Source organism: Ovis canadensis, chromosome 5 (assembly GCF_042477335.2).
Source record: "Ovis canadensis isolate MfBH-ARS-UI-01 breed Bighorn chromosome 5, ARS-UI_OviCan_v2, whole genome shotgun sequence".
NCBI lineage: Eukaryota > Metazoa > Chordata > Mammalia > Artiodactyla > Bovidae > Ovis > Ovis canadensis.
Window position 1 is genome coordinate 62,934,238 of NC_091249.1, and position 21,090 is coordinate 62,955,327.

Genomic DNA, 21,090 nt, shown 5'->3' on the forward strand with positions numbered 1-21,090 from the left:
GGCTGTGCAGCCCTTGGTGATGCTCCTGATCTCTAGGGCCAAGTGTCGAGCCCTCTCACCGTGGCTGAAGGGAAGTGCCACCTGCTCTGGGCCCCGTTTGACCCGTCCTCTCTGAGCCAGAGGCAGTTCTCAGCGTCTGAGGCAGTGTCTGGGGTCCCCTGGGCATGAACAGTAGGGTTTTGAGAAACCACCTCCTCCGTGATCATCCCGTGTCTTAGGCTGGGACTCACATAGCAGTTGATGCCTCACACGCTGTTTTGAACATGAATGTGTTGCTCTGGAAGTGGAGAGCAGGACCTGTGCCAAGCTCTCCCGGAGTCACCCCCAGGCTCGGGCCAGCCCTGCCGTAGCCACAGAGCCAGCATTTGGAAGGCAGGCCTGCTGAGTAGACGGCTGCTGGCCTCTGCTGACAGTCTAGTCTTGTCGGGGAGCTTCCGTTACACCTTCATGGTTTGCTAGTCCGACCGCCCAAGGCGGACGGGGTTCTGTCCCCCTTTTTACCCCCTCAGCTGGAAACAGAAGCCATTTCTAAGGTAGTTGCATCAGGCTGGATACATTCTGTATGCAACGTAGCAACATTTGGGCATTACTGCACTTCTCTCAGGGGTAAGGAGCAACAAGAATGGCTCAAGGACTGTATGGCTGGCTGCTGGGTGTTCCTGCAGGCCCGGGTCACCTGGCTGCTGGCTGTTCCTGCAGGCCCGGGTCACCTGCACATACTGGGGGTTGGGAGGGGATCTGGGGGAGCCTGTTGCTTTGTTCACCCCTGCTGCTGTGCTGGAGAGCAGCCCATGCTCAGGGAGGCCTGGCCCCCAGAGGTGCGAAGGGGTCCCTGGGTCAAGCGCACCAGTGATGGCAAAACGCAGCCCTGTTTTTCCAAAGTTCTTTGCATGCGGACAGAGAATAGAAGAAACATTAATAATCATGAGTTGCTGAGTGTCTGAGGTTAATGCCTTTGGGGTTTTAAATGAGCTGGCACTGCACACACCCCAGGATACCTGCACATCCAGGGCCTGTTCTGTGGAAGCAGGATTCCTCCTCACATCTGAGACTCTCAGCAAGTTCCCGCATCTCTCTAAGATGCAGATGATGGTGTTGGTAGCTTGATGGGATGAACTGGAGGTCAGGTCAGGGCCTGGCATGTAGTAGCTGTTTCTTGTGTGCTTACTGCTGTGTGGGATCGTAAGTACAAGAGGCCCTGGCAGGTGTGGTGAGATGGAACCTGGGTGTGGTCACCTGGGAGGGCTCAGGGAGCAAGGACGGGTAGGTCTGCAGCAGCCTTGGTTTAGTTCCTCCTTTTTGTCTTGATTTAATTCAGGAACCATCCTTCCAACCCAGGGCCTCTTGGTTTCTTGATGCCTTGTAGTTAGCCTCTTTTGCCTGGTCCTTGTCATAACCAGCATCCCCATCATCCCTTCGGTCAGCTGCTCCCTTTGGTTCTGTGACTTCCAACAATGCTTTGAGTCCATCAGGATATTCAGCCGGTTGGTCCTCCCCACTTGCAACCCTCCCTCAGCCTCTTGGGTCCTTGCCTCACTCCTATTCCAGCTTCTGTTTCATCAGTACAATCTCTTTTGCACCCTTTTACTCCCCTTATTTGCCTTTCAAAATACAGCCCTAGTGAAATTCTGTCTTCTGCTGAACATGGTGCATAAAAGTACAGTCATCTGACTGGGGTCACTGGACCCAGGATGTCAGGGGACTGCTGGTGCTACACAGTCTGGGAACACTTCCTACCTTCCTGTTTGCCTCCCCTTTTCCCACCTGTGCCCCATCCTACCTGTCTGGCCCTGGTAACCGTTTCACTGAGGATCCTAAAAAAGTGAAAGTGAAGTCACTCAGTCACGTCCGACTCTGCAACCCTATGGGCTGTAGCCCGCCAGGCTCCTTCTCCATCCATGGGATTTTCCAGGCAAGAATACTGGAGTGGGTTGCAATTTTCTTCTCCAGAGGATCTGCCCGACCCAGGGACCAAACCCGGGTCTCCCACATTTCAGGCAGACGCTTCACCCTCTGAGCCACCAGAGATCCATCGTTCCCGAGGATCCTGAGGTGGTTTGAACATCTGCTCCTGGCTGAGCCTGTTCCCTGCACTGGGTCTCGTTCCCTGTTCCTCCAGCACTTTTCCCCCAGCAGACAAACATGCCTTAATTTCTCCCATCGGAAGAAAACTCGCTGGTCCCTCCTCCTCCATCTTCACAGCCCGGGACCACGGGTACACCCTGTAGCATAGTTTCTCACCTGTCTCTTTTCTGACTGTGTTCATTCGCTTGGAGCATAAAGATGAGAGGAAACCAGTGAGAGGCTGACTCCCATGGTCCACTCCTCTAGCCACCCTGCTTGCTGCCCCTCGCTTGTCTGCCTCAAGCTTGTCATCCCCAAAGTGAGCTCTGCATCTCTGCACTCGGTTCTCTCATCAGTTGATGACACGTCTGTCTTCAGTTGCTTAGGCCCAAACTTTAGATTCACCTTTGATTCCACTTTTTGCCTTATACGCTGAATCTGATTTATCCGCAGATGCTGTTGCCCTACCTTCTTAATAAATAGGGATTCTGAACATGGTTCCTGCCCTGGTCTAGGGCACCAGCACCTCTCACCTGGACTCATGCAGCTGCTTCCCAGTCTCGCTGTTCACATCCTTGGGTGCCTGCAGTCTTATATCTGTGAGATTGGGGATGTTTGTCTCTGTCATTCTGTACCTTAAGGGCTCAGAACTGCTTGCTTGGCACACAGAGATTCAACAAGTGAATGAACAGATAGAAGATAATTTGGTTTCCCTGGTAAGAACAGTTCTTGGGTCTGTGATGGGCTATGGAGGAAGGTGGGCAAGTAGAGATGCTGTTAAGAGGCACCCCTCACTACAAGGCTCAAGTGTCTGTGACTCCAGAATCACAATGGCCAACAAGCAGCTGGACTCCAGGTGTTGCACTGACGTGTAACTCACTGGTGCCTCAAGTGACCCCTCATTGTCCTCACCTCCACACGGAGGGCAGGCCCCGCCTTCACACATGTACAAACCCAACATACTCTGGGCAGTCCGGTTGCTTCCTCACAGGAAGCCCTCAGGCTGGGGTTGGATTAGGTCGTGGTGCAGATGAGGGACTTGCCTCACTGCCCTCTTGTCACAGGCCGGCCGGCTGGGCCAAGAGCCAACCCCAGCTGTTCTGCCTGCTGCCCTGTTGCTGATAATTTCCAGAAGATTACATTATGTTTTAAGTCAGCAGCTAATCACAAGAGGCTGGAGGGTGAACAAAATAAGAATTTTTATTTCATAATTAAAGCAAAAAAATTATCAGTTCCTTTGGTATTTACTCAGACTTTATCTGCCATATTCTCTCTTCCTTTAATAAAAGTACATAAAAATACACTGCCTGTTTTTACTCCTCAGATCAACCTTTGCTAACCTAAGAGAAATCCCAGTATTAATTCAGTTAATTTTCTTTTTTCCATAAAAAAATGGCAAAGTTATAAGAATCTGTTTAATGTATGAAACTGCTATTTTTACTACAGTACGTTTTCCACCCAGAACAACTCTCACATTTGTCTTAAGATGCAGGTGTTGGAGAAGTATATGAAGTGAAAACCTTTTGTCAAGCAGAGTCTTGACTCTTCGGTAGAAACTGAAACCCTCTAGGTCCTTTGGGAATGCTGGTGTGGTGCCTTTGCTTGCTGTTTGTTGAACGGACTGCTTGGCACATGCATCAGTGAAGCAGGGTTCAAATATTGAGCAATTTTAACTTTATTTCTCATGGCTGTTTGGAATACTACAGAAAATTCTGGATGTCTTTACATCAGACCCTGGGGCTGTGGGCCCAGGGGCTCGGGGCTGCTGGCGGCCCAGGGTTGTGTTTGACATGTCATTTCTGTCTTGGTGGCAGACCCCTGAGGAGCTGGATGACTCTGACTTTGAGACGGAAGACTTCGATGTCAGAAGCAGGACAAGTGTCCAGACAGAAGACGACCAGCTAATAGCTGGGCAGAGTGCCCGGGTAAGGACTAGGTTTAACTTGTCCTGCAGACATCCCTGTCTCTCCCTGTTCTTAGCTTTTTCTTTTCCAGAAAAACTCTCATTATTGAGAACCCCATTTTCCCTCTCGTTTTCTCTGGCAGTGGAACCTTACCCTAAGTGTGGCACCTGCCAGTCCATTGTAGGTCCATCCAGAATGTCTCCTCAGCTAGAGCAGGGCAGGGACATGGGCCCCTCAGCTGCACCGAGGCTTTGGCTTGTGAAGAGCCCCGAGTCAGGAAAGCGCTATGCTCCAGTCAATGCAATGTTTGTTAATAGGACAGTGAAACTCAAAAAAGATTGCTGTCTTTGCCTATCTCAATGATACCATGGGCATGAACTATTTAATTATTCATGGGGAAAAAAAATAACAGTGGTACATTCAAGAAAATCAGAGCCATTGCATTCATTCGAATCGTTAAATCTTCAATCAATTGCATTTATGTTTTTGGGAGGATGCCAAGAAATATTACTAAGGAGTCTTTTTTCACCCCTTAGAAGTCATTTTGAACAGCGGGTTCATCTCTGCTTTAAGCCCCACTGGGTCCTAGCACTTGGGGAGCTGAGTGGAGAGGAGCCCTAGGCCCGAGTCTGGGGCTTGAGGAGGGCAGCGGGCCTCCAGGTGCCGCAGGTTCAGGTGTGAGTGCCGTCTTGAGTGCCTGAGAAGTGTGCTCTGCAGCAGGTTCTCTTCTGCTTTCTTTAAAACTTGCATTTTAAGACTTCTGGGTCATCTTGGAAAGTTGGCGATGTATATACTGCCACCAGGGAAAGGCCTGCATGCATTAGCCCCTCCCTCATCCCCATGACAGGAGGCAGAGGATGACTTTTTTTTTTTTTTAAGGTTAAAGGAAGTTTATTTTTCTTCAAAATAATTTTATTGGAGTATAGTTGATTTACAATGTTATGTTAACTTCAGGTGTACAGTAAAGTGATTCAGTTATACACATATGCATTCTTTTTTAGATTCTTTCATAGGTTATCACAGAATATTGAGTAGCATTCGCTGTGCTATACAGCAGGCCCTTGGTTTATGTATAAAATACTGTGCGTTCATGCCAAGCTCCTGATTCAGCCACACCCCCATCACGTTTCCCCTTTGGTAATCAACTCTAAGTTTTCAAGATCTGTAAGTCTGTTTCTGTTTTGTAAATAAGTTCATTTGTATCTTTTTTTAAAAAATCAGATTCCACCTATGTCTAATATAATGTGATTTATTTTTCTGACTTCAGAGGATGAAACTTTTAAAGAATTAAGCAGGTTTTGTCCCTGAGCAGGTGTGATCATGAAGCTTGTGCATTAGCCTTCAACCCCTCATACCCTGTTATTCTTGAAAGTGGGTCTGGAAGCTATAAACTTCACAAAATGAGAATAAATGGCTCTTCAGGCAAAATGAAGCCTATTAACGCATCATCCTACCTATGTCATAGACTGCTTGGTGGAAATATTCTTGGTGAATGCACTGTGAGAACTTCATATTCTCTTTATGTAAGAGCTTTCTGTGCTTCTGATTTCAGGCGATCATGGCTCAGCTTCCCCAGGAGCAGAAAGCAAAGATTGCGGAACAGGTCGCCAGTTTTCAGGAAGAAAAGAGCAAGCTGGATGCTGAGGTGTCCAAGTGGGACGACAGTGGCAACGACATCATCGTGCTGGCCAAGCAGATGTGCATGATCATGATGGAGATGACGGACTTCACCCGGTGAGCAGCCCCCCGCAGGCCACCTCACACGGGCCGGATGTGCTGCTCCGGGCATACTTTGCGTTGAGCCTCCACCTACGAGGGCTTTAGTTACAGTCATCCTTGTTCCCTTTTTTCAGAGGTAAAGGACCACTCAAAAACACATCCGATGTGATCAGTGCCGCCAAGAAAATTGCTGAGGCAGGCTCCAGGATGGATAAGCTCGGCCGCACCATCGCAGACCATGTAAGTAACAGACCTGCCCCACGGGCCTTAAAGGTCATGCTGGGCTTGGGCAGCCCAGGGGTGTTTACAGGATTTTTTCATGAGCCACAGCACTTTCCCAGTCTCAAACAGTGTTCTTAACTCACCAACCTGCTTGATTAACATCAGCATAGAGTTTTAAGGATTTCTGAATTCCTGTTTCTTTGACAAGTTTTGTAAGACAGGCCCAGTTTGCATTACAGCACATCCCTGGAGCAGGTGTGTATGTCCTAAAATCTTGCCTTGATTGGAAGCTAAAACCAGCCTTTACTCTTAGCTCTTCGGATCTCTTTAGGATAGCTCTGGGTAGGAGCTAATTCTGCAAACCCCAATAATATACTGAAACTAAGTGTGTAAGAGCCTTTTGTGGGTGTATTTCATGTAAGAATCAGGAGCTCTTTTGTCTGGTGCTTTGGAAGCATGATGTGCCCAAGTGGGGACAGATGTCTATGTTCCCAGCCACCTAGCCTTCATCCCTTTTCTCTACTGATGTATTGAAAAAAAATGTGTAAACCTCCAGGAAAGTTTACAAGTTATTTTCAGCTGTAGTCACAAAGCCTTCCCACTGCTTTCCCTCAAGTGTCCACATGCTCAGCCTGCATCAGGGCTGCAGGAGAGTGACAGTGCCAAAGCCAAAGACTGGGAAGCCCTCCTTGACGCCCCTCTTTCACGTATAACCTGGCACTCAGCCCCAGTGCGTCTGCTGGCCACACGAATGTGAGCGCCGTCTGGCCTCTTCCTCTAGCAGGCCCCACTCAGCCCATCGTGCACAGCCTGTGCCCACAATACTGTGGCCTTTCCTCACTGACTCCCTGCTCCGCCCTCCACACAGCTCCTAACACAGTCTTCTTACACAACCATCTTAAAATGCAAATGAGGTCTGGCTCTGCCATGCTTCAGGAGCTGCTGAGAACAGAAAACCCCAGCCTCACAGAAGGGAGGTGTTTGCGTCAAAACCTGAGAGGTGCTCTGCTTGCTTTGGCTGATTCACTTGTTCTCCATCTTTGCCTAAAACGACTCTCCTTTAATCAAGTGTTTACAGTGTGCTCACAACTGAGCAGATCTGGTCCCTCTGAGCAGACAGCCCGTTGCTCTAGCTCATGGCACTGTCACTTTTCTCCAGAGGCAGGGACCCCAGCAGAGTCGCTGAGGGTGGTGACAGCCGGGGTACTTGGATAACCCTCTCTCACCCTCGCTGCAGCACCGAGTGTGGAAGTTGGGGCACTGACTGGGCCTGTCGGAATAGCCCTAGGAGTGGGTGTGTTTGGGCTCAGAGTGCTTGGTGCCAAGTCTGCTCTCTCGCCAGTGCCCAGACTCAGCCTGCAAACAGGACCTGCTGGCCTACCTTCAGCGCATCGCCCTCTACTGCCACCAGCTCAACATCTGCAGCAAAGTCAAGGCCGAGGTGCAGAACCTCGGTGGGGAGCTGGTCGTCTCCGGGGTGAGTCTTGCCTGTCAGCGGGGAGGACGTGCTGGGGGAGGGCCCCAAGTTCCCTCTCGGAGGCTGAGGGCTACACGGTTGGTGACAGCTAGGAGCCCTTACTGCGCTGGCCTCTTCCCTTTTGCTTCTGTGGGAAAGAGTATTTTTATCCTCCTTTCTTTCCTCTAGAGAGAAAGTGAGCCTGTTCAGAAATTGCAGAGACGTACAGCCTTTCTCAAACCCCCCTCCACCCTCAAGGAGCCCCAGTATGCTCTCTCCCCTTGCTGTTTCCCAGGTCACATCACACAGTTCTGGACCTGTCACCCTAGGGGAACAAGGACACCTCCCTCCATGGAAGCCCTGTGGCATCTGCTAAACCCCACACGATTTCCTTTCAAAGAACTTTGAATGTTGGACATACGTAGACCATTTGCTTACCTGCTCCAACATCAAATGCCCCTGTCTCTGGGGACAGTTATCCATCTTCTTTAAATGTGAGGGGAGCCCCCTGGGTCATTACTGAAAGCATGGGGCTCTCTGTCGAGGTGGCTGACTTAAGCCTCCCACCCCATGCCTGTGGCTGTTCACAGTGCTTGTTCAGCAGATCGTCCCCCGCCTTGTTTGAGTGAAAACTGTTGAGGGGTAGGGCAGGTAAGGTAATGGTACCTTATGTTTTTATTACTCCTCCCTTCAGCAGATCTGAAATACAGGCATTTTCAGGGTGTTTGGATGAGAGCACCTAGCTGTTGGGAGAGCTGATCAGGAACAAGGGCTGCTTCTGGCCCGGGGGGAGTGGGGACTCCCTGTCGGGGACTGACAGGCCGGCTGGACCTCCCACCCCAGACCCTGGCCCGTGCTCCTTACCTCCTGTCTATGCCTCGAAGGTGGACAGCGCCATGTCCCTGATCCAAGCCGCAAAGAACCTGATGAATGCGGTGGTGCAGACAGTGAAGGCGTCGTACGTGGCCTCCACCAAATACCAGAAGTCCCAGGGGATGGCATCCCTCAACCTCCCTGCTGTGTCGTGGAAGATGAAGGCACCTGAGAAAAAGCCCTTGGTGAAGAGAGAGAAGCAGGATGAGACACAGACCAAGATTAAAAGAGCGTCTCAGAAGAAGCATGTGAACCCCGTGCAGGCCCTCAGTGAGTTCAAAGCTATGGACAGCATCTAAGGCTGCCCGGACCCTCCTAAAGATCCCTCACCGTTCTTCACTCACGTATATTTGCTAAATAGAACACTGATGCTAGATCCCATAGGGAAATAGATTCTTGAGACCTGGCCAACCTAGTGAATTTAGCAAGGACGTACTTGTGTTTAAGTCATAGAATTCAGGGGCATATATCTAGCTATATTTTTTATACTCCTAAATAATTAAAAGTAAAAATTCCATAACCAAAGAGACTCCTACATGAACGTGTTAGTGACACTGTTGACCAAGTTGAGAGGCCTGTCCTCCTAGTGGTGGCAGCAGTAGGTTTGGGAGAGGGGATCTGCCTGTACCTTGGTTCAGGGAGGGGCTTCCCCCGGTTCTGGCCACTTGGCTGGTAGGAAATGACCAAAGACGACCCGGAGCAAGCATCCCGGGCGTCTTAGGAGGCCTTGGAGAAAGGAACATTCCCAGACAGGTCTTTAAAGGGACAGACCACACAAAACTAATTAAAACAATGTATCACGAAGAAAACAGATTAGTCTCTTTATAACATGAAAGGATTTTAATGCATGGTTACAATTACTAATGTACTCTGCTGTGGGACATTAATAAAGTTGCTTTTTTTCAGGCTAGAATGTTGTGATGCCATAATCAGAACATGCTCTTTTAACTTCCTTCAGCTTCAAATGCAAATTCATCATTGGGTTCACTTCTAATAATTGCAGTGCTTCCTGCCTTGGGCTTAGGAGAGAAGCCTGACAAAATAGTGTTTGCTTAGGCAATAATTTAGACTACCTTATTTGTGATTACTATAGCGATTACTATAACTACAAGGTATAATTTTACTTTATTTAAATTTTATGAATTGGAATGTTTTCTACACTAACTTTTCCCAATAAAGTCCACTATGAAACCAAGTCTAAGGGGTCAGAGTCCTTTTCTTTGCCTTCCCATAGAATGGAGTTTTACATCAGACATCTCCTGGATTTGCCCCCAGCATGCCATGCTCTGGCCTCCTGGATGGTGCTGCCCAGGGAGGGAGCAGACTAGGCTGTGCCTCCCCACACCCACCATGGGAATTCACACGTCTGCACTTCAGGGTGCAGCTCAGAACCTCAGAGGCATCCTTGACATCTCCCTGGATGTCACCCCTCCCCTCCTGAATCATCCCCCTGGTTTGTAACTGTACCATGATGATGGCTGCCTTACAGACCTCCTAAACCTGCTGTCCTTTCCCAGCCTATGTCCCCATTCCCTAAAGTGTGTTGTCCTATCTCCCCTTCCTCACTTCCCGCCATTCCAGTCAGCTCTGCACGCCCATCTTCCTCTCCGCACCGTCAGTGGCCAAGGTGCACAGGCCCTCCCCGCCCACAGCCCCTCCCTTGGCCTCCGAAGCACCTCACTCCGGTTTCCTGTTCCTCACGGGGTGCCCCTCCTCCTCTTCCTAGCTGGTCCAAGTTGCGCTGTCTGTCCCAGGGCTCAGTCCTCAGCCTCCTCTCTCTGGTTCTGCTTACTCCTGATCTTCGCCAGATTTCTGGCTTTAAATACCATCCAAATGCCAACTTTACCTAGAACTAGTTCTATAACTGGCGGTCTCCTAAACTCTCCACTTGGATGTCTTTATGCATATGTCACACAGATTCTTCCCTTTGAAATGTATGCTGGGGCCAGCTACTACTCACCAGTTCTGTTTGCCGTCACCTGGTCTAAGATCTCATCACTGCATTAGCTTCTCTTAGCATGTAATAAACTGCCCGAAAACTCAGCAGCCAAGACAACAAGCATCACTCACAGCTTCTGAAGATCAGGAATCCAGGAGCAGCCAAGTGGAAGGTTCTGACGCTTGGGTCTCTTGTGAGGCTGTGTCTCTGGAGGCTTGTGAGCAGAGGACCCACTTGCAGGCTCCTTCACAGGGCAGGGGTGGGAGGCTGTGGTCTGTGCCAGGTGGGCCTTCTTTCCCGCAGAGCGGCTCACGCCCCCACCAGAGTGAGCAAGCCGAGAGGATGGCAACCAGATGGAAGCTACAGCATGTTTTAAAAACCTGATCCCCAAAGCGATATGCGATGCCTTCAGTGTTATGTTGGTGACACAAACCACCCTTGGTCCACGGTGGGAGGGGACAACACAGGGGCACAGGCCAGGAGGTGGCTCCCACAGGCATCTGCATGTGGACCACTGCAGTAGCCTCCTTCCCCGCACCGCCTCCCCCCCCCAACCCCCACCAGGCGTCCCCAATCACCCTGTTTCCACGGCTCGCAGTAACCCCTCAGAGACAAGCCAGAGCATGTCATTCTCCTAGCTCAACCTTCAGTGGCTTCCATGCCCTAGAAGCCGGAGTCCTAATTGACAAGTGTGGCCGCTTGTGTCTCTGGTCTTTCCTCTCCCCGTTCTTTGCACCTGCCCTTTGCCACTTCCGGTTCTGCTCTTCCCAGAGACCACCACCACCCCCACCCCCCCCCCCCATTCCTTCTCAAGATCTCCTTCAGGTGTCTTGTCAAAAGTCTATCAGAAAGACGTCCCCTGATACTCTGCCTCCCTGCTTCACAGGGATAGGAGTCCACTCGCCAAGGCCCAGGACACAGTGAACAGGTACCCTGGGGACCACTCGTGGGGCCGGGCCCACAGATGCTGACCTGCCTTCACTCGGCCCCTCCTCCTGGCTGACTCAGAATCCATGCTGACACTCGGGACACTCGTGGCTTTTGTTGCCATGACCTACAGCCCCGCACCCAAGCGCCAGCTAGACCATCCAGTCCACCTGTCTGCTCAGCCCATCCACTTCTCTCAGAGGCTGAGCCCACCCTGGTCTGGACGGCCCCCTCCCTCAGCCCCCAGCATCCGTTACCCACTCTCCACCAGGTGGTAAAAGAAACTTCCAAAAATATTTCTCAAGAGTCAGTCCTCTGCACACAGCCCTCAGGGACTCCATGCCTGCCCTGGGAGTATCTGGACTGACCGTGCTCTCTGCACCCACATTGACTGCTGGAGGCGATTCCTAGGATGCCCACACGCTGCCCCCATGAGCCCATCACGTGCATGTCCCAGGCATCACCCTTGCCATCCCAACCATCCCAACATTAATAGCACACACATCACCAAAAGATGAAAGTTCTACTGAGCTTCGCCTCCTCAAGCAATAGCTATGAAATGTTTGACGTGCTACAGTTTTTCTAATACACATTAAAATTAACTTTAGTAAAGTGTTCATTGCTATAGCACCTAAAATCTCCCCTTGTGCCACGATGGGCAAGAGTCACCCATGACCACCCCCTTCTCACCAGGCCTTGGCCCTGTTGCCCCCAGCACATGGCGTCACAGTGCCAGCTCACACAGGGCTGTCTGGCATTCTTTGGGGAAAAGGCAGTGGTCTTGGTGACTCCATAACCTCTCAAAGGCCCTGGCATGTGCTTGAGAAATAGTTGAACTGTTCAAATGATTCACTGCTTATTTAAACCAGTCAATCAGAAGGTACTGGGAGGCAGAAAGCAGGTCGCAGAGGCGGCACCAGAGGTCTTGCCCAGCGATCCTGAGTGCTCCACCCTCCTCACAGACCATGGGCTGAGCTCGGGGTAGACCAGCCTCACCATGTCAGTGAGAGGGCTGTTCCTACCCCTTGGCCACCGCTAAGGGCTGTCTCCCCTCACATCCCGAGGCTTCTTGCTTCTCAGCCAGGGCAGCCGTGACCCTCAGTGTCACCTCCCTGGGTGACACCTCAGGCCAGCTTCTCCTCTCGGTGCCTCAGCCTGGCATTCTGGGCCCAGCTGCCCTGCAACCCTGCTCTGGCCACGACCTCACACAGGCTGGGCAGAGCCCCACTGCTCTCCCCACTGCCCTGCTAACCATAGGGCAGTGCCTCCCACGACCGCTAGGCCCCTCACCTCTGCAGCTTTAATGCTCACAGCGTCCAGTCTCCACCCAGGCAAGGACTGCCCCCACACTGAAGAAAGAGCAGGAGCTGCCGCATGTTGGGCACACCCAGGGCCCGTGTAGGCCTTCAGCCACATCCCCCTGTTCGTTTGCCGCCCGTGACGTGTCGCTATTACTGCCCCTCAAACCACAGGAGTGGGGACCAACTCCCTCACCCAAGTCACACAGCTCACGAGTTGCCCAGTCCCTCTAACACCCCCAGGTGCCCCAGAGGGCAGGCTCTTCTCCCCAGAGACGCCCTCAGACTCCCACCGCACCTGCCCGTTCCTGCACGGGTCCTCAGGACTGCGTGTCAGCGTGCGGGGATTCTCCAGGCTCCTGGGTGAGGCCACCCCATAACTGATCACTGGATCCCAGTCCAAAGCATTCTAGCCCTCAATTCTCACACCCTCATTTCCTGCCTGACCAAGTCTGCCTTCCCTCAGTGGTTTTCATCAGCACACAAAAACACGTCATAGACCCCAGAGTTTAAAACAAGGAGACAAAAACCTTTTCTGGGTCCATGTCTCCCTCCCTTGAGCCAGAGCTCCTCAGGGGAACGTTGGGACCGTCTCCAGTGCCCACCGTCACTCTCCCTGCTCGGTCCAGCCCTCCTCCTCTCCTCCTCTCCGTGCTGGCAGCCACGCCCCCTCCTTGCACACTTGCTCCAGATGTCCACCATCACACCCTCACTCACCTTGCTTGAGTCCCCTTAACATGCTCCCCATCTTGGTCTCTAACACTCAGCTGGTCCAGGCCACTGACCTTGCTTCTCTTCTGCTTGATGAATCATGTGCAGCGACCAGGTTTTCAGGGTGGGATGGGGAGAGGTTGCATATATATCCATATATTTTGTTACACGTTTTACTCCTATGAAGGAATTACAGTACACAACTCACAATTAACAAAATATGCGATATTCTTTCCTCGATTCCACACAGCTTAAATTCCACTGAGGCCTTCTTTGATTTTTGCTCAGATCTTGCATCCATAGCCAACCTATGGTTGAAACTGACAAATGAGTCTAGTTCTGACATGAATGTTGGTTGATATTTTTGTTTACCTTAAGGAGTAAGGAAGTGAAAGAACAAAAATAAGTGTGGGAATTTCACTTGTCAGTGAATGATGACTTTGCTGAATCAGATAATATCTGTCAAATACTGTAAGACAATTTCCTCATTTTTTGTGTGCTAAATATAGACGACAAAGCTTAATTGGCATTAATGTCTTCTTCATCACCCTCTTCAAGTCTAGACAATCAACAAAACAATAAATTAAGCCTTGATTTGTAACATTTCCCGACTTCCCCGGTGTAAATACTCCCACCACATCAGATTTCCAGCCGCCCACGAGGTGTGCTGCTGGTGGAGCTAGGAAAAGATGTTCGAGTGCACGGTTAGTGTGCCCACCATCAGATGCGGTAGACGTTAAGTAATCTCAGCAGCACAGATAACAGCCAAATGCTAGGAAAGGAAACGTTTTAGTATTTGAAAGTGTTAGTTGCTCAGCTGTGTCCAGCTCTTTGTGATCCCATGGACTGTAGTCCACCAGGCTCCTCTGTTCAAGGGATTATTCCGGCAAGAATACTGGACTGGGTTACCATTTCCTCCTCCAGGGGATCTTCCCAACCCAGGGATTGAACCCAGGTCTCCTGCATTGCAGGCAGATTCTTTCCCATCTGAGCCACCAGGGAAGTATTTATTACAATTTTTTAGCTGTAATTTACACAGAGTAAAATTCACTTTCTGGGGTGTTTCTGAATTTTGACACACGTAGTGGTTGTGTAACCACAACTGAGACACAGAACATTTCCAACATGCTCCCCAAGATTCCACTGTGTCACCCCACTGTTGTTGAAATGTCCCCTAAGTCCTGAACAAACACTTTCCCTGTAGTTCTGCCTTTTCCAGAATGTCCCATAAATAAAGCAACAGTATACAGCCTTCTGAGCCTGGCTGCTTTTGAGTCAGCAGCATGCATCTGAGACGCACGCGTGTGCTGCGGGCATAGCTGTCTGTCCTTCCATGCGGAGCAGAGCACAACGTGGATTATTACCATGTTGGTCCATCCACCCCCAGGTAAGGGACATTTTACCTTAATCCAGTTTTGTTTTTACAAAAAAGTTGATATAAATGTTCAAGTACAAATTTTTGTATAAACAAAGATTTTTATCTTGGGTAAATACCTAGGAATAAGAATGGGATGCTGTCTCACTGGCATTTTTGTCACCTGTTTGTCATTTCTATATCCACTTTGGTGATGTCTTTGCAAATCTTTATTTTTGAAAATTGGGTTGACTGTTTTCTTGCTTTGGAAATTCTTCATATATTCTGGATGCAAAATCCTTTGTCAAGTATTTTTTTTTTGACACTGATTCTGGATACAAATCCTTTTTGCCAAGTATATATTTTCTCCCTGTTTTTGGCTTGTCTTTATTTTAATTTCATAGAACAAGTTTCTAATTTTGATATAGTTCAATCTATCAGTTTTTAACTTTATGAATTGTGCTTCTGGTGGTATAGCTAAAAACTAAAGTCACAAATATTTTCTTCTAAAAGTTTTACAATTTTTCATTTAGGTCTATATTTGGTTTTGAGTTAAATTTTGGGTAAGACAACAGTTATAGGTCAAGGTTCCTTTTTTAAAACATGGCTGTCCAGTTGCTGCTGCAGCTTCAACTTTACTGAAGTCCTGAGGTGAGGCTTTACCCTTGACTCTTCTCTCCCCTCACACACCACATGCAGTCAGCCAGCAAGTCCTCTCACAGCGACCTTAAAGCACACGTGGAGTCTGACCACTTCACCTCACCTTCTCCATCATCACCCTGGCTCACACCATATCAGCTCTCACCTGGATTCTACACCAGACCCTGCGCCGGCTACCTGCTCCCGCCCTTGCTCCCGTGTCATCTGTTCTCACCACAGCAACGGGCATGGTCCTGTTAAAATGTCAGCCACGTCAGGTCTGTCCTCCGCTCACGAGTCTCGAATGGCCCCCATCACAAAGAAGCAGCCCCAGTCCTCACCAGAGCTGCCAGGGTCCGCCCTCCTCATGGTGCTTACTATCCCCCCTTCCACCGAATCTTGCTTTTCTTCCAACCCCGGCCATGTTCCTGCCTCTGCTATTTCCTTATATACCAAGTACTTCCTCAGATCCCACAGGGCTCACTGCCTCACTTCCTTCTCTTCACACTGCACCTCCTCAGAGAGGCCTTCCCTGACACTCCTCATCCCCCATTCTGGGCTTTGTTTTTCTTTACAGTTTTCAGCATTCACTGCCAGACATCATGTTACACAGCCCAGGTTGTGCTCCTTGGCTATAAGTCCCAGAGGCTCTTCCTAGACCTGCAGACAACAGTCACCGATGAACTGGATGGTGGAACCAGAATCCACCCGAGACTAAGGACCAAGAAGGCAGAGGTCCCGGACGACCCAGATGAGGCCACTGAGAAGGCAGCTTGCAGGGCAAGCTTCACGCCTGCTGATGCCTTGTGTTGTGTATGTGAAGCAGACGGCAGATGCAGTGCCATCACCCGGCTGTGGCCTCAGTCGCCTGGCACTGTCTGCCTCCCCTTACTCACCCCCGAGTCCCAGCACCTTTCTGGACCTGGCCTGCTCGGCCATCTCTCCTGGCCCTCCCACCACTGCCTGTCAGATTAAAATGATCTTCTTCTAAGATAAACATTCAAACTTTTCAAAGCGCGTTCCACCCAGCAAACTCCAGCTCTGCCCCTCACTGCCTCTCTGACCTCAGGCAGCTCATTCAGCCTCCCTAGCCGTGATTTCCTCATCTGTGAAATGTACAGGCTACTGACAGGTTTAGAGGCTGCGAGCCAGCAGGCATCCAGCTCGGAGGACTCTGCTCTGTGCCCCATGACGCCTAAGCCAGCAGGTATCCAACTCAGTGGACTGATCCCCGTGACGCCTGGGCCCCAAGGCATCCTACTCCAACTCCACAGACCCTGGCCCCCTCCTGCCCCCCTGGAGAATGCTCTGCTGCAGCAGCCTTCCCAGGCTCTATGTGGGCAGGAGCAGGGCTGAGGCCACTGACCTGTCCCGGGTTCCTCTGGGCCTCGGTTTGCCCTCAGGTCAGTGAAACTGAGATTTCTACACGCAAGGCCAGGGTGGGGAGAGTTCTATACTAGAGGCTGGGAGGGGTGGCCTAAGCAGCAGGAGTGAGCCTCTGGTGCATTGGGAAAAGCTGAAAAACAAACGCACCAGAATCCAAATCAGGAAAGCCCAGAACAGGGGTTGCTGTGGCAACCTGCAGCAGGCTCCCAGACTGGCGCTAAGCCTCTCCGGGGTGGGGGCTGCGGCTTGTCAGGCTCAGCTGCCCCTGCCTCCAAGGCTGCCACCTCCGGCTCAGTGCAGAGCACATGGACACAGAAGAGAGGCAAGGGCACGGAGAGGCCCCTTTGCTCCATCAAGTGGGCCCAGCCTGGGCTCCCACTACCAGCTGCGGAGAGATTATTCCTCTTCCAGAGTGACACCTCCACCCAAAGGCCAACAGAGTGCACCAAGCGCCCCCAGTCCCACCACCCAGGACCCAGCCTCACCCATCAGCTGCCTGGGCTGACACAGCACCCCTGTGTGTGGAGATGCCCTCAAGCTTCTGCCACCAGCCTTGAAACTAACATGCAGGCACGGGACAGAGGGGGCAGAGTGCCCTCCACAGCTGGGTGAGGAGGGGCGAGCGCGAGTGCTGGACACTGGTGTAGTGCTTTCTGTGTGTCTTCTCGCGTTTAATGGCATTCCCCTTTGACAGAGGAGAAAACAGTCTCAGGGAAGCTAAGTGTCACCCCAAAGTCACAGAACCACTGGTGGGAGAGAGCTGGGTCCAGCTGGGCCTGGATCCTTTCCACAGGGCCCGTTACCAGGCGACCACCCAGCACGTCACCAGGGAACCTCAGCAGCCTGTCACCCAGTGACCACCAAAGCGCTGTGCCCAGACCACACAGACACAAGCAGACATTGGCCATCATACCTCCATTTAATGGCCAAGCCAGCACTGCCCAGATGATGCCCAGGCCCCAGTGGGGAAGCCCCCCTCCTGCCTGATACCCCCTGAGAAGCCCACCCAAGCTGGTGCCCCTCAGTCTCACAAGTAGTGTCCCGGTTTCAGGGGCAGCCTCATCTCAGCTCTGTCAGCAAGCTGTTGATGGAGTCCAGGAGCTCCCGGAAGTAACCCTCGTCCTCACCCTCCTGGAGCTCCAGGGCAGCCAGTGCCTGGTACTCAGCCTGCAGGGTGCCCAGTGTCCCGCGGAGCTGCGTATCCTGATGGAAGCGGTCCCGGCAGGTGGCCAGGAGGGCGCCCAGCGTCTGCAGCACCTTCTCGCGGGCGTCGTGCTCTGGCAGTGCCAGGAGGTGGGCGGTGATCTCGCACCAGCCCTGCTCCTGCAGGCTGGGCAGGAGGCGCACCTGGCGATACTGCTGCAGCTTCTCGGGGGACATGTCCCGCATCAGCTCGGCATCCTCCTCTGCAAACATCTGCCGTCCACATGGCCGGGGCGGGGGTGGGGGCACACGGGACAGAGAACAGACAGAGAGCTGTCAGCTCCGCCCTTCAGACTTGAAGGCACTTGGCTGACCCGTGCCCTCTCTGTCCACACCCTTGGGCCTCAAAGGCCCTTTGGAGGCAAGGTCAGCTGGATTCACAGCTCTACACATGCTCTCCAGCCCGTCCACATGTCCACCCATCTGTCCATCCATCCACTCATCCAAAAAAAAAAAAACTCTGCAGTGTGCCAGGTACTGGAGAAACCAAGACGGAGACAGGATCCCTGCCCTCAAGCAGTTCGGGATCTGGCGGAGCAAGTCCTCAATGTCACGATGCATTTTGTGTAGCAGGGTGGGGCGGAGGCAGACAGTCTGGGCTCAAACCCTGCTCCACCACTGACAGCTGAATGACCAAACGGCCTTGGGCCGGCACTGAGCCTCCCTAGGACTCAATGTCACCACCCCTCATGCGGACGAGATGCCGAAGCCCCTTCAGGACGGTTGGGAGGACTCAATGGGACAGTGAACACACAGCCAGTGCCTGGCACACGGAGCCCATCAACGAAGTGAGCTTTACCATCATCAAACGGTAGCTGTGCCAGCGGCAGCATCACCACCACCACCACAGACCCACTCCCTCAGAGGAGTTGGGCATGGCGTGGAGAGGAAGCCGGTGTTTCCCTGAGTCTTGAGAGGCTTGTGGAGTTGTCTGAGGGGACAAGGGTGGAGGGTTCACACACGTGGGAGGCCTGTGACAAGAGGCCTGGGCCCATCTCATGTTTGCAGCCAGGCAGGCTGTTAACGGTGGATGGGCATGAGGGCCAGGCTAGGCACAGGACACACAGAGCCCTGGGCATCCCTGGCCTCTACGCCAAGGGAAGTCTGGGCAGGAAGCTACACACATGGCCTGTGTCGGTGATGTGCAGAAACCCAGCTCCAATAGAATGTGGTGGGAACCAATCCTGGCAGGCATTCAGAGGCAGGAAGGGAACACCTTAGGCCTGACAGATTACCACCTCCCTTCATTACATAGAGTACTAACCACTGCACGGTCACAGCACGCCACCAGGAGTCTACCAGTCACTTCACCCGTCAGAGGAAGGTATGCGGAGACGGAGGAGCAGCAGTGGGCGCACTAAATGCACCCTCAGGAAGAAAGAAGGACTCGCTGCCCTAACTCCAGGGGAGAATGGGGCGTGCGCGACAGGGCAGGCAAGAAGAAAGCCCAGAAAAAGCTCAGGGCCCACAGCAGACCACCTGATGGCTCTGGGGCTCCTCAGAGCCGGCAGGGGAAGCAGGAAAGCAGAGAGGGTCAGTTTTCTGACACAGAAAAGGCTAAGAGGGACGTGGCTGTCATTTCCTAACCTACTCCCATCCCGCCACCTCCACCCGTGAAACACGCCCCAGTCCTGCCAGCTCTCTTCCCCGGGGCCCTGCTCCGCGCTGTGCCTCTCAGTCTCCTGCCTCCCGGGCCCAGCCTGCCCCCTCCAGGCCCCACCCCAAACCCTCCACACTGGGCATTTCTGACGATAAAGATGGACTCCCCTCCCTGGGACGTGCAGGTGCTGCAGGCCCTGCCCCCCGGGCGCTCGGACGCCTCCTCACTGGTGCCTTCACTCTGGCACGTGTCACACTAACCCTCCCCTAGGGCCTGTGCAGGGGTAGCTCGCACTTCCAGGCACCCTCTCACCCAGCACCAACTCCACAGTCAACCTGACTCAACCCTCAGATCTCACTCAGCAACTCCCCTGACTGCCCCAAAGAGTCAGGGCCCTGATCGTAAGCCTCCAGGGCCCACACGCTCTAGGAGGGTCTCTGGTAAATGTCTGCCTGGAAGCACCAGGAGGGCAGGGACTACGGGCCAGGCACAGCACCGGGCAGGCAGACACCCAGGCAACACTTGTGGAAGGGCCCTTCAGCTCCATGGAAGCATGAGAAGACATGGGTTCATGACCACAGGTAGGCGTCCCAGCTCTGCAGGAGCCCGGATATCAGGACACAGTTTCTTAGTAGAGGGTCTGCCCAGAGCCAAGGGACAGAAGAAGAAATGCCTGGGGTTTGGCAGACGATCGAAGGGGCAAGGACCAAGGAGTCTGACAATCTGAGAGGTGGGTCCACACTTTCCTGGGAATTCTGAAATCCAGCCACTACCTCTGCACACCAAGGATGCCCTCAAGGAGCCTGGCACCCCTCCACCCTGTCACATCTCTTCCTTTGGGAGCCCTGTACCCATCCCCCATGTATGCTCTCTGAGAAACCACAGAACAAGACACCCTGACGGCCTTAAGCGCAGAGCACGCCTGCCATCTGTTCTATCGCTCCGGCTGAAACCCCTCCACCATCTTCCTCCTGCAGACAGACGGCTAACTTCGTGCTGTTTGCAGAGAGACGCCAGGCCCTCCCTGATCCTCATGGCACCCAAAGCCTCCAGTCCGGCTCCTGGGCCAGCTGACTCAGAGAGCCTTGGTCAGACTGCCAGCGGCGGCTCCCCGGGGATGACGCAGTCACAGTGCCCTGTGCCAGCGCTGGGGGCAGCAAAGACCCCCAAGACACCAGGGGAAACTGACAGCATTCTCCCGAGAAATGCCAACCAATGCACACATCCTTCCCCAGGCTTGCTGCCCTGTTCCCAGGACATCAACTGTGCCCAGGCCTTATTAACTGGATGCGAGCACCACATGGCTGCCTGCTGTTCTGAGAAATCAGGTTTCTGCAGCTTAGAGGGGTGAAGAAAGAGAGAGGAGGAGGGGAGAGAGAGGAAGAGGAACAGCCTGAGAGATGAGAGAGGACAAGAGAGGCAGAGAGAGCGAGTGCACACAAACAAAAGCCAATAGGTGGAGAGAAAAGCAGCAAGGGACAACCCTGATCCAGCCTGAGGCCTGGGGGAGGGGTGCACAGAGCCGGGAGGTGCAGCAAGGAAGGGGTGGGCCCTCTGTCTCCAGCATGGTCGCCGCGGCTGCCCAGCCCTGCTCCACTGAGCCGAGCGGACTATGGGGAGAGAGTGGCCCCTGAGAGGCAACAGAGAAAACCCTGCCAGAGCTCTCTGCAGCAGCTGAACTAAGAAATCAGGCCTGCCTGGTTTTACCCTCTCCTTAATTAAGACACTTTCCAAGCTCACAAAGACCAAAGTGGGCTGGGCACCAAGTCTCCGTGCATGCAGCAAGCCCCTGGGG

At 52.5% G+C, this 21,090-nt stretch overlaps 2 protein-coding genes across 9 annotated transcripts in view; one reads left to right on the forward strand and one right to left on the reverse strand.

The window, feature by feature from the left end:
• CTNNA1 (catenin alpha 1) overlaps positions 1 to 9,433 on the forward strand; it is a 332,863-nt gene extending 323,430 nt beyond the window's left edge. For all 3 annotated transcript variants that reach the window (XM_069592164.1, XM_069592165.1, XM_069592163.1), the window contains 5 exons: positions 3,879 to 3,989; positions 5,521 to 5,702; positions 5,822 to 5,927; positions 7,252 to 7,386; positions 8,250 to 9,433. In XM_069592164.1, the coding sequence (XP_069448265.1) occupies positions 3,879 to 3,989; positions 5,521 to 5,702; positions 5,822 to 5,927; positions 7,252 to 7,386; positions 8,250 to 8,537 (822 nt within the window). In that variant the 3' untranslated portion in view covers positions 8,538 to 9,433. The remainder of the gene's footprint in view (positions 1 to 3,878; positions 3,990 to 5,520; positions 5,703 to 5,821; positions 5,928 to 7,251; positions 7,387 to 8,249) is intronic.
• Positions 9,434 to 17,392: 7,959 nt separating this feature from the next.
• Positions 17,393 to 21,090, reverse strand: part of SIL1 (SIL1 nucleotide exchange factor) — a 257,385-nt gene continuing 253,687 nt past the window's right edge. For all 6 annotated transcript variants that reach the window (XM_069592170.1, XM_069592169.1, XM_069592173.1 and 3 more), the window contains one exon: positions 17,393 to 17,908. In XM_069592170.1, the coding sequence (XP_069448271.1) occupies positions 17,552 to 17,908 (357 nt within the window). In that variant the 3' untranslated portion in view covers positions 17,393 to 17,551. The remainder of the gene's footprint in view (positions 17,909 to 21,090) is intronic.